The 13,448-nt window shown below is 42.6% G+C and overlaps 1 protein-coding gene and 1 pseudogene across 1 annotated transcript in view; one reads left to right on the forward strand and one right to left on the reverse strand.

Moving 5' to 3' along the window:
- Positions 1-2,312: 2,312 nt before the first annotated feature.
- On the reverse strand, positions 2,313-2,859 carry LOC115313708 (annotated as a pseudogene).
- Positions 2,860-3,761: 902 nt separating this feature from the next.
- LOC115313678 overlaps positions 3,762-13,448 on the forward strand; it is a 28,905-nt gene continuing 19,218 nt past the window's right edge. Inside the window, exon 1 of the mRNA XM_040206745.3 lies at positions 3,762-3,766. Within this exon, the coding sequence (XP_040062679.3) occupies positions 3,762-3,766 (5 nt within the window). The remainder of the gene's footprint in view (positions 3,767-13,448) is intronic.

Below are 13,448 nucleotides of genomic sequence, written 5' to 3' on the forward strand. Positions count from 1 at the left end.
TTAAACATGCTTTGTTTACATACCGTGGTGCAGGCACGTAGCCAGGGGGGCAGCCCATGGGGCCCGCCCCTCCCCCCCCGAAAAAAAAATAATCTTCGATTTTGCTGGGACCTCCTCTCCTCCCTCCCCCTCATAGAGCATTTTTTCATGGGCGGCCCCCCCCCCCCCTCCCAAAAAAAAAAGAAAATACTGGCTACGTGCCTGCCGTGGTGCATGTGTTCTGACGACAAACAAGTCGAAAACCACTAAGTGCGGCATGCTGACCCGAAGGAGGGGCAAACAAAGAAGCTATTTAGTCATTTCTATTTCGTTAGTCACTACAAATCCTTTGCAAATTAACAAGCAGGTGAGTGGAATTTGGCAACTTCCGGTTTCTTAAAAAGTTCTGTTTTGCTGTTGACAAATGACGACGATCTGCAAGCCTGTCTAAGCAAAGTTCTGAAAACTGCAATCTGGAGGTTTCAGAACCATGCTTGCACAGGCTTGGAGCTCGTTGTCGTCGTTTGTTAATGGTAAAACAAAATTTAAAAGTAACAGGAAGTTGTAAAACGCAGCTCACCTATCGGTGAAACCTCTCAACTTCGGGTCTGGGGCTGTGGGAGGAACTCCCCATGTGAGACGTGTATTCCTGCATTGTTTTGTAAGGGACCAGGCAAAAACCTGCCTTCTCGTCAAAACGCCACCACTGGGGCTGTACCAAAAGAGTCGAGAACGGCGTGAAGGTCAGTTTTCATGTGCTCAGTTCATTTGAGAACGTGTATATGTGGCGTGAAAAGGGAAAAGCAGACGTCGTCGGATCATGACTGCTTGGGCGGGAAGCGCCTTGCGTTGAATTCATGGATACTTGTGGTCATCAGATTTGTTTGTTTTGTTCTAACATGAACGCCGGAAATCGCATATCACCTAGCATTGGCCACTAGGCGAAAGTGGGCCTTTTTCACTCGAAATGCAGCATTCCTTAAATCTTTTTTCCCGGCGACATCTGTGAACTGGAACGGCCTGCTTGAAGCCATCATCTTTGCTCAAGACATCGATTCGTTCCGCCAAATGTTAACCTCGCTATTTTTTTAACCCACTCCCTTATGTAATACCCTGACTCAGGGTTCTTTAGGTATTTAAATAAATAAATAAATAAAACCGGTCAAGTTGCACGGACCACCTGCGGACTACATTCAGTGCGTCTTCAAGTTCAAACGGCCGCCTGATCGTTCGAACTGTCGCCTGCTCTTTCAAACGCTTCTACTTGTCGTCTGCTCTTTTAGACAACACCGGTCCGTAGACCGAATGTTGGCTCGGTACTTGCGCTAAGAATTAAGTGCAGACCTCAAAAGACTTCAGTTTGAAGGTTGGTAGGCAGGCTTGATGTAAACAGTAGATACAAGGAGATGTTGATCATTGTTGCCAGTGGCCATCACCAACTTGTTAGGCCTGATTCACTTGGTCCGATTCTGCTTGCGATTTTCAGTATCGACGTCGACCATCTCAGCTACAGTTCACGCTTTTGCAGCCCGAGCGACGTTGCGACTGAAAATTGCGAGCGGAATCTCCTCATGCGAAACAGGCTTTAGCGTACATTCTACGGCATCCACGCGGAATGAATCGCCGCATGTCGCATTATTCACGCGAAGTTTTACGATGTAACGAGCTTCGTTAATTTCGCTGAGGTTGCTCAAGTAGTCACATTTCCAAAAAGACGTAGAATCAATGATTTGAATGCAAAAAAAGGGCAGGGGGACTCACACTGACGCTGACAACATCGCATTACAATGGTTTGGTTTTGGGCGACGGTGAGCTTTTTGCCCACACCCATCGTGCATGCGCGGTGCCGGTGGCGTCCACTAGGGGCCCTCCGGTTTGCTTGTAAACATGGGTTGGTGTATACTCACATCTCAAAACTGTTGTCGTACGATGGTTCATGGGTTGAGTCATAGATCAGATCATTTTGACACATGCTAGGTGGTTCTGAACTAGGTGGGCTGGTTGGGGAGGCTGGTCAGTCACCACAGTCACCAAATGTGTCGTCGTTTTCGCTCATGCCTGCAGGCTCCGAACACGCAGGTGGTGTTGGACCTTTGGGAGGTTCAGTTCAATTCAATTTTATTGACCAAAAAAGGTATGCAAAGCATTGGAAAAAGCCTATGAACCCATAGCCGCTAGGCTAGTTCAGGCTCATTAACAAAGTATCACAAGAGCAGAGAGCGAAAGGCATATGTCATTAGAAAGCAACAAAAGTACCCCTAATCTTGTTACTAAATTAGAAGCTAGTCTCGGTTACCAATACCAAAGAAACGATGATGAGGATGAAAGGTGATCTAGGTAGACAAGAGCAGATAGTGCTTCAGTGCATTGTTAAAAATATGCGAATTTCGAAGGTCGTTTAGTAGTGCCTTTCAGATTTTTGTTCCACAGAATTGAATTAGCCTTCCCCCTGAACGTTGTGGCATTGTGGAAGGTTAAAGTGCCCAGACAAATTTTCCTTAGTTTGATTGAAACCTTCAAGAACTATAGTTATAGGAAATGGGTGCTTTGTCTTCACTATTTCGTGAAACAGCGTGGCAATTTTACACTTTACTAGTTTATGAAGTGGAAGAATTCTGAGGTGATCAAATAAAATGCTCGATGCAAATATAATTCAAACTGCCCTTTTTTGTAAACCAATGATCGGCGTGAGATATCTGTCATTGGCTTTTACCCTACGTTTCTGTGCAGTATGTTAAATGGGAGTGGAATAACGAGAAGTAAATAATTTTTAAGGTTGAGGAGGGCGAAGCACTGTCGAGCCCTCAGCAGAATGTTGCAAGCATATGACAGCTTTTGACAAATATAGGTGATGTGATGTTCCCAATGTAAGTCCAATGTAAGAGATTATGCTTTTATACACGGTATGAAACCTATTAATTTCCAACTACAACTTTAATAGATTATCCAACGTTCAAATGAACTTTTTTCATCACATCTCACCACCGAAATTCAAACCAAGAGCGCGTCTGTCGTTTGAACCAATCACCAGACGAGGAGCCCGTTGTCGCCACGCTTCGACGGCGCACAGCTCACCTTTCTGCCGCCGCCTAGGTGGTTTCTCAGGCATCGTTCCCGGCGCGATTATTACCGCGCCTGTTTGCTTGATTTGTGCGGCACCCAAACTTCTGTTCGGGCTAGAACTTGGTCAACAGTATCTGAGACGTGCCTTACATCGATTTCAGTCGTCAAATAAAGGTTCGAAGCTGCCTTCATGGTTCCTTTAAGGCCCGCTCACAGTCTTGCGACCGAGTAAGACCGAGAGAGACCAGACCGATTTTTAAGCCTCTTGCGATCTCTTAGGACCGGATGCGCTGCAGTGGATCTGGTCCTAAGACGTTGCAAGAGGCTTAAAAACCGCTCTTGTCTTACTCGGTCGTACTTGGTTGCTAAAGTGTGAAAGGACCTTTAGGACCAACTCCGCAAGTCTTTTTCTTTACAATATGATTTGACATCTTTGATCTACATAACAAGCTCCACGACATCAATTAGTTTAATATTAACTAGAGTGCTTCACTTCTAAAAAATTTTTTTTTTTTTCCTAAACGGCTTAGTAGTGCATTTTTATGGAGAAAGGGGGTTTCGCCTTTACATGTTTTGCTTCAACGTAGGATTTTTATAACTAAAAACTAAGAAACCCTTGCTGTTAAGAATATTTACCGGGCTGTGTAAACAACGTTTTGAAGCCGCAGAACAGTTTTTGAGGCAGTTGGTTTTTAATCAGTAGCTCTCAAAGGAGTCTGATGAGGTAAGTCCCCTTAACAAGCGCCGTTCAGCAAGAGACACGCGATATGGATGGTGGTCTACGCATCTTTTTTTTTTTCCCAGGAGATGTATTTTTAAGATGGGACACTAATGCCAGGAAATGAACTTTCACCGAAAACATTTTTTGAAGACGGCAACTTGATCTAGTTGGATCTGACTCATACCGAGGATTTACACCCAAAAATATACATAAATGAGAGGCGGCACAGGACAAGACGATTCATTATGTGCTGCCTCTCACATTTTGTTTCTGTGCTTTTGTTTTGTTTTCGAAAAATATTAGTATAAACCGTTTTTAACCCATTTTTGTTTTCTGAGAAACGATTCCGATACCCATATTTCGGAAAGTAGACCCAATATAAAAAAAAAACTTCTTGAAATCAGATTCGTGAAATTTGCAAACCATGCAAACAAAAAATGCTGCTCCTTCGAATGTCATTATTTGCAGATAGTCATAACTTAATCACCCCATCTCAGTTCGGTTTCCGCAAGCAACGATCTACTGAACTCGCTCTTCTCACTCAAAAAGAATACACTCTTAAAGGTTTTGAAAATAAAAAAAACTAATTCTCGGCTTATTTATTGACTTCACGAAGGCTTTTGATTTTCTCGATCATAACCTTCTAATTAAAAAACTCGAAATATATGGCTATCGGGGTCAGCTTTCGCTTCTTATTCAATCATACTTGTCTTTCCGCCAGCAGTATGTCGACATCATTGGTCAATTTTCCGATGTAAAGCCAATCAAATCAGGGGTTCCTCAAGAAAGCATTTTGGGTCCTTTTTTATTCAATCTTTATATAAATAATATCGTAAATATAAGCAATTCAACAAAATTTATTATCTACGCAGACGACACGAGCATGCTGCTTAATGGAGATAGCCCCGCAGAGCTTGTTGAGAACGCAAACGTCACGCTAGAAAAGTTAAATACATGGAGTAGGTATAATGGGTTAAAAATAAATGTGAATAAGACAAAGGCTGTTTTGTCTCGTCCGAAGGGTAAAATTGTTACCATAGACGAGGATATAATGTTTGATTCTTCTAAAATAGAAGTGGTACCAGCATTTAAAACTTTAGGTGTCTTTTTTTTCAGAGAACATGTCATTGGATGCTCATGTAAATTATGTTACATCAAAACTGTCTAGCATTGTTGGACTGGCGTATCGTCACAAAGATATTTTGCCTCTTAAAATAAAGTTGCTAATATATAACTCGCTATTTTACTCACAAATCAATTACGGCCATTTAGTTTGGGGAACAACCAATCGTACAAATCTACAAAAGATATTTTTATTACAAAAAATATACTACGAAGCATTTGCAATGTTTCGCCGGAATTTCCGACGGAAAAATTATTTAGCGAGCTAGATGTAGTTAAAATTTTTAACTTGTATCGATATCGCCTATGTGTTAAAATATAAAGCTAAAATGAGTATGAATGTACGGCATCTTGTGAACTTAGCTGATTTAAAAGAAAAAGTGTATGCATATTCAACAAGAATCACAGAACCTTGGGTAGTCCCATTTTTTAGAACTAATTACGGCCTTCAAACCGCGGCGTTTACTCTTCCAACCACCCTCAACTATTTTTGTGCGCAACATATCGAGCTTGAAAATATATCTGCAGATAACCTTAGGAACATAATAATTCTTAGCCAAACAGATCAATTGTGAGTAGCATGTTTATATGTTCATTTTTTTGTTATATATGTAGTACTGCTATTGTGACTTTCCTGTTTTGAACATCTTGTTGATGTATGATGTGATTTTGCTGTTAACTTCTTTTTTTTTCTTTCTTCCGCTGCTGATTTCTGGGGGCTCGGGCCCAGTCAAGCTGTTTCAGCAGCTTTTCTCTCAAGCCCCCACCAACACTGTACCTGATTGTTGGAAATAAAGCTATTATTATTATTATTATTATTAAATATTGCACACACACACACAAAAAAAGCTTCTTTTGGAGTTTAGTATACCTTAAAAAATATACAATTGGGAACAAAAATACTCATGTTATGTTATCTGAGACATAAAATCTATTCAAATTAGGTGTAGTATCTTACTTGTTCTTGAGAAACGCCCTGCTACTCAATTCGAAGATTTATAAAAAAAAACGGGAGCAGTGAGGAGGAGGGGGAGGAGTGGAGGAGGAAGGATCAGGAGGAGAAAAGGAGGGAGGAGGAGGGGAGGAGTTTGAAAGGTGAGGGGAAGAGTAGGTGAAGGGGGAGAAGGAGGAGGAGGGGAGGAGGAGGACGAGGAGGGGAGGACGAGTGGCAGTGAAGATGAGGAGGTAAGCAGGAGGGGTACGTCCTCATCTCAGTACCCTTCCCTCCTCCTCAAGAGCTGCGCTCTAATTTGGCGTTACTGGGTATTCTAAGCGTCTATCATTTATAGAGCGCAGCTCTTAGGCGCCTGTTTCCGGCTTGAGCGGCGTCGCCGTCGGCGTAACCGCACTGCACCTTATGGTTGAATTTCCCCGTTAAATCTAGCAGAAAAGGTTCCCCGCTGAATCTAGGGAAAAAATTTCCCCGCTAAGTTTAGCGGAAAATTTTTCCGCCAATTTTAGCGGGAAGATTCCCCGCTAAATTTAGCAGGAAGATTCCCCGCTAACTCTAGCGAAAATCCCTGCTAAATCTAGCGGAAAAATTTCTAAATCTAGCGGAATAATTTTCCCGCTAAAACTAGCGGAAAAATTTCCCCACTAGATTTAGCCAAAAAATTTCACCGCTAAATCTAGCGGAAAATTTTCGCCGCTAAATCAAGCGGAAAAATTTCTCTGGGGGGTCACGTGACCTGGGAGTCACGGGACCCCCCCCCCCTCCTTGAGGTAACGTGACCCCCAAGTCACACGACACCCCCCAAGTCACGTGACCCTCCCTCCACCCGGAGATCACGTGCCCCCCCCCCGCCACGTGACCTCGGGGAACACGTGACCCCGGGGAAACCTCGTGGGGGGTCAAGTGACCTCCCCGCCCCCGCGGTCACGTGACCCCTTCTCCCCGAGGTCATGTGACCCCCCCCCCCCCCCCCCTCAGTACCCTTCCCTACTCCTCCTCAAGAGCTGCGCTCCAATTCAGCGCTACAGGGAGTTGTAAACGGCTTCCACTTTTTTCTTCTTCTAAGCCTTATTAAGAAAAAAAAGCACGTCTACGTCTACAAAACCAAAGATGAGTGTGTTTTGATTCGTTTCAGGGGAAAAGCAACGGCGGATCATTTACAAATATATATATATGTTTTTACGAGGTAGCATTTGTAGCGTCATCAAATTTTGAAATCGTTTGTACCGGACTCTCCTGGTTTCGTAGCTTACTTTAGCGTAAAAGGATAAACTGTTGTGCACACCAAACTCATGTAGAAAGAATTAACGCAAACACGGCATCGCACTGAGGCAGACCGAAATTTCCGTGCTCGACGGACGCCTGTATAAAGGTCCTAAGTTTGACAATTTGTTTTGCATTACATCTCGCTTTGTGGATGCGAGAGAAAAGACTTAGCTTATTCATCTATTTAAATACTCCCCGGTTTAGGAGGCCTTGCAGAGAAAGGAGGTTCTTTCAGATAGAATGGTTAGCGACCTTCTTGAAGCATGTCGCTTCAGAAATGGCAGCAAAGAAGGTTGGGTGGTTCTGACTGTTTGGTGTTCCCGGTATGTAGGAGTAAGTATATACGTTTGTGCGACATGTTGACGTTCCAGTATTAAACTCATCATCTCTGTGAGATGACACCAGTGGTGTAGCCATGAGAAGCCCTTATGGCGCTTCAGCCCCCCCCCCCCTAAATTCTGCTGGCCTTAAAATATACACATCCACTCAACCCTCCTTTATCCCCGCGCCCCAAATCATGGACATCCCAGCACCTCAGCTCCTCCTCCCACCCCCCCCCCCCCCCTCCCCAAAAGAATTACTGGCTACGCAACCTGCATCACATGTATGACGCGCGGACAAATATTTGCCCTCTGAAGCCCGGGTTACATAATAAATTGCACAAAAAGAGGAATGATGGAACATTAGCATTAAAATAGTGTAATTGCTAGTACGACAAGGCTTTTAATTGATTCTATAATGTTTGATAATATTACGACAAGAAGATTTCAGGACGATTTTATTTCAACGAAACGGTGACGCCATATAAAATGTATCTAGAGTTTAGGCTGGTATTGCGATATGTGAAAGTGACCTCAATAAATAAAAATACCTTCAGCGAGCACACTAATGTTGCGAACCTAACTATAGGGAGAAATCGCTTTTCCAAAATCTCGCTCCAATTTATACTCTTGTTTTCTTTTTCTCTGCATGTGCGGCGTCCCTTGGCAGAAACTGCTCCCGAATAAGATAGGGTTCCGCTGGAGCAAGCTTTTGTTGAACGGCGATACAAACTTGTCCATTAGGGGACGCTAGTGCTTAAACAAAAACAAAAAGCAGGCGGAGGTGGCCGATGCAGGCTTCTGTTCGATGGCGTACTGAACAAGCGGCCAAGCTTAGGCGAGGAAACGGCGCAGGAGGTTGGCCATTAAAAATGCAAGCCAAAGCGGAGCTTGTTCAGTTTACGCGAGAACAACTTCCTTTCGGGTGCTGCAGCTCTTCTCCAAATTGTTCACCCGCCACTTCGCATAGAGGCTCGCCGTTTATTGTACTTAGGCCCGTCGAGGTCTGTAGAGATATACGGTAACTGGCCTTCACGTTGTTTTCGAGTATTCGCGACTCCAACTAACTACAGGTGGCGCCACTCATTTTCCAAAATGGCGGTTATAGTGAGGGTCGGAGATGCGTGCCGCTGTTGAGCCTGGCTAGTGTGCTGGCTTTACTGAGCGACACAAATTATTTCTGGTAATACGAGGAAGCTAGGGTGTTATGGGCGCAGGTCACCTGTTTACCCTGAAAACAAGAACAGTGTTTAGCGCAATATGTACGCAAGCATGCGCGTTTTAATTCTCGAGCGAAACCGAAACTAGCCTGTATTTTGGATTTAATTTCTCGGTATAGGTCTTAATTTCGGATTTTTTTCATACCTCAAGATGTGTCTCACATCGTAATTATTTAGTTAGAGAAGTTGTTCGCGGAAGCTTTATTTTGTGACATACATGTCCGGTCCAGGCTGATATGTGTAGTTGTTGAAAAAATCGGTGCTGATATTTGTGCGTTCTCGCTGCCTTTTCTTGCTCAAATAATTGTCATGGGAAATAATGAACTGAAGTCCTTTTAATGGGTTTTTGGGTCGTTAGTTGATTAATATGTTTAACACTATTCCCAGCACAGGAATAAGAGAATTCCAATTTTTATAAATGTCCACAAAACGTATAAACTAATAAACGCTGTTCTCACTGCAACAACAAAAGACGGAATCCGAGTTAGACAGCTGAAGTGCGTGCGTGTGTTTTATAAGCAACCCGTTACGCATATGACTTTATATTACATGCAGTGTTTGACTGTTTGTCTATCTTGATAACGATGTCAAAGTTTTTCATATGCTAAAATGAAAACCAAATTATACCTTTCTGGATAGACTAATATGGTTAAATGGCATATTTTCGCGATCTTGGCGTTAATTGGGGGTATAAATTGCCGCGATCGGCATTGATAATAAACTTCAAATTCAGCTATTGTATTACGTAATTTTGTAAGCGTTGCTTATGATCTAATTTCAATCGCGCGAACAAATATAACAACCAAAAGTGCGCTAATTATCATCACTTATGCCAATTGCAGCATTTTTAATTACCAAGTAATAAAAAATAGTCTAAAGTCAATGAAAACATTCTAACTATTGTAAGAAATCCATGTAAAATTACATTAACTGTGGTTAAAGTATATTTTTCTATCAAAGTCGCGACTTTTGACAATCAGCAAAATGTAAGTCACCGCCAATATTCTTTCAAACGAAATGCCCAAAAGATAAAGAAATAAATAAATTATTAGTTGTTTTATAACATTTAGTTACTTTCATTTTTACGCTCCGTCGTTTTTTCCCATCTCAGCCTTTCCAGTTCAAAGGAACGCCTACATGCTTGCACGTCTGATAACTGCAGCACGGTTCGTTGGCGTTGGAGGCCGTTGAAACAGTAGTGAGTTTTAGTATTGCGTATACGAGCGAACGCAAGTGCTTCGTGTTTGCGTTAGCTTTGCGTGTTCCTCACTGTGCGTGCGCGGAGCCCAAAATTGCGGTCTTGGATGGCGCATGGCGATGACGCGCACGCACAACGTGGGACTTGCAACTCTAACGGAAACGCACAACGCTTGCGTTTGTTTCTGTGCGCAATACTAATACTCTCCAGTAAGGTACAATACAAAACCGTCTGCAGCACTACGTTGGAATAGTGAATAGCGTCATTTGAATTCGTAAATGACATTTCGCGAGCCATGATCGCGAACAGTTCCGCCGTGCCCGCTGAGCAGGAGAATCAGAGGACCCTCACTAGAGCGCTTCCCGTTTCCGCCAGGGGAAGGCGAGCGTCGAGCTGGAGGCGCGAATAGTGCGGCATGTCGTTCTTAATAGGGGCTTGAATTGTTATATCCTAATTATAAGTGAGCCGAGATTTTTAGGTGCTTGGAAGGGATACCTGCGAATGCAGCTTTGTGCCCTTGTACATATCAGCTTTCACAGCAAAGGGGACGAGTTACTTTGGCTTCCTTTGCAAGATTCAACCGATAACGGCGACCAGTATAGTTTCATAGTCTCCCAGCTCTAAGATGAATGAAACGAGAGCATTGTGACAGCCCGTCGTGAACAACCAACTCTTAAGCCACTATCCCTCAAAGTCAGTGATTCCGTTGATTGGGAACTGGCAGACTGCTTTATTTTAGCTAAGCGTGCGTGCCTGGCAGTCTTGGGTAGTAACGCGTTACTAGTAACGCGTTACTGTAACTTCGTTACTTTTTCGGTAACTTGTAACTGTAACGAGTTACTTTTTAAAAATGTAACTTGTAACTGTAGTTCTATTACTTTTTTCTGAGGTAACGATGAAAGTAACGAAGTTACTTTTGCCGTTACTTTTCAGTTCTTTGTGAATAATATATCATTAAACGAGTATAATCTAGCTATTCCTTGCACTTTCCAAAGTGTCTGTTCCGTCATTTTGAGTGTCAGTTGGCCTTGCACAAACTTGAGAATACGTTCTTTCTCGCGAGTCACTATCCGAATATAGCCACGTGTAGATTTGATGAAGAAAAAAAAGAAGAATGTAGTTATCTTTACGCACTTGCTTGTACTTTGTGACTGAACACTTACATCTCAGTATATTGAAGCACTACCTATGTTGCGGTTTTTTCTTTTCTGCGCACGCATTTTAATCGGGTGAATCAACCGTGAAACAACAATACACGCGGAGGGAACTTCGTATGTTTCGTATTTTGATTAGTGCCACTACTCCGCACTGCGCATGTTTTGTATATTGATTTGCGCCACTACTCCGGCGTGGTTTCAACGGTGGAGGCAAAATTTACTGTTGTTTGCGCAGGGCTTGTTTCGGGTTTGCCGGGTACGAACTGAAATATATCAAAGGAGTCCACGAACACAGCGCAGCCGTCAACGAGCCAGCAATGTGCTAGTGCTACAAGGATAGGGATGTTGATGAGAACAGAACAAAGAACAAGCATGGCCGGCGTACAGAGTATTTTTCTGTGGTGAAGTTGGTTGCTAACTATTTGACCGCAGTATGCAAACTTTGCAACAAGGAGTACTCCGACAATAAGTCTTCGTGTTCAAATCTGAGAAAACACATCCAGTTTAATTTTTGTCTTTATTCTTTTCATAATATTGACTAATTTTGCAGCTAAATTATTAAGTTTGAATTTACCGCTATGGTGAAAGCCCGACTGATTCGTGTATATATGTTTTCTTTCAAACATTAGTTTTTCCTTAATTTTTGTGTTATAGAAAAGTAACTGAAAAGTAACGTCGTTACTTTTTGAAAGTAACTGTAACTGTAACGAGTTACTTTTTTGTTGCGGTAACTGTAACGGTAACTTCGTTACTTTTTGTGAAAGTAACTGTAACTGTAACGAATTACTTTTTAAAAGTAACTTACCCATGACTGGTGCCTGGGGAATGTCTAAAAGTGGGTTTAGACAAATGCAGTCCTTACTTAAGGCATACCTCTAAAGAAATCGGTATGTATCGCGTTTCATTGATTTTTTGCATTCTTGACACTGGCACATGTTTATCTTTTCGTGCTGTATTGTTTTTTTACTGTTGTTTTTTTGCTAAAATTAGGAACACTACAGCATTAGTGTATCTTGCAAACAGCTAGGCAGTAAACGTTACTTGAATTCCGTCACGCTGGTCAACGTTTGCAAAATAGCTTATCGAAATAGCTGAAATGAAAGCTAGAATGTGCCATGATAAATTGTGGCAAAAGACGGCACAATGATGAGTGCTCAGTGTTGCGCGTCCCCTTAAGGAGGCCGGTTGCAAGGCCCTCGGAATTTTTCCCACGGTTACCATCTGTGTAAAACTAGAGTTTACCAAAAAGAATAACTAGTTTTGGAATACCGAGCGGATGACGTCCCTTTAAAGGAGCTGTGCAACATTTTTAGTGCTTTGCTTAAATAATTTGCGATTTGGTGTTTCGACCTTTCTGAAGTAACGAACAAAAAAAAACAGTTTTGCCTGCATTTTTTTTTATTATCAAAACAAAAACTGACGAAGATTGGGGTTTTCGGCACGTTTCAACCTTATCCCCATCTTCCGAGTCACGTGCGCTGTGGCACGAAAGGAGGACGCGCGGGGTTCCGGTAAAGCTCTCTCTCTAGAGCCATCAGTGAGCAGCGAGAACTCACCCGCTCGCGGCCATGTCACCACGTGCTTGCGCAGCGTGATAAACACGGCAAAAGGAGACAAGTCTCATCCCGGTCCGGCCATCCCCGTCCGGCTCCGCCGCCTTCCCCCTCCGGCTTCTGCCGGCTGTTCGCGGTAGCAGATAGAGCTGACGGTTTTGATGGCTTCAGACAGGTGGCGCCACTAAAACTCCGTATAATAAAAGCGTTGTTGATGATAACAGGTTTTTGACGCATTTATATTTACGTTGGAACGACAAAATTTATAGGAAAAATTACCTTTCATCGAGAATCTATTTTCACAACTTGCTATCTTTTTACAAGTCCCCCATTGACGTCGCTCCGCGTGGGTCTCATCGCCGCCGCACACGGCTGCAGGTCGGGAAATATTCAAATTTTTGCCTGGCAATTACGTGGCAGAAACGCGACATTTTGAAGGAAAGAGGTGTGTTTTCAGTCCTTTGTGGGAAGGTAAACAATGTCAAAAGTAGAAGATGCATATTCTTTCAACATTAAAATCGTTGCACAACTTCTTTCAGCGTAACTAAAAAAAAATTAAAAAAAAGACGGCGCGTTTACTTTTGGTTTTGAAAATATACACTCAAACCTCAATGCCATTGACTGTCTTTCACTACCTGGAAAATGGCAGAAATATGCATTAGCTTTTTATGAAGCATACTCCATGAAAATAAGTTTTCGAGGTCCCCGAGAAATATTGGAATTGCTTTTTCAGTGCTCCTAATCAGTGTATAAAGTTGAAAATTTTTGTAATAACAGGACTTTCTTTTTTATATTTGTGAATGGAAAGTTCAGGTAGATGTTATCGATATACAGCAAATTGATGGTATAAATTAGCTTACAAAGGTAGGTGCACCCATAAAAAGCTCGCGTAACCTT

The sequence above is a fragment of the Ixodes scapularis genome, unplaced genomic scaffold, assembly GCF_016920785.2.
Source record: "Ixodes scapularis isolate PalLabHiFi unplaced genomic scaffold, ASM1692078v2 PGA_scaffold0__279_contigs__length_252992795, whole genome shotgun sequence".
NCBI classification, from domain to species: Eukaryota; Metazoa; Arthropoda; class Arachnida; order Ixodida; family Ixodidae; genus Ixodes; species Ixodes scapularis.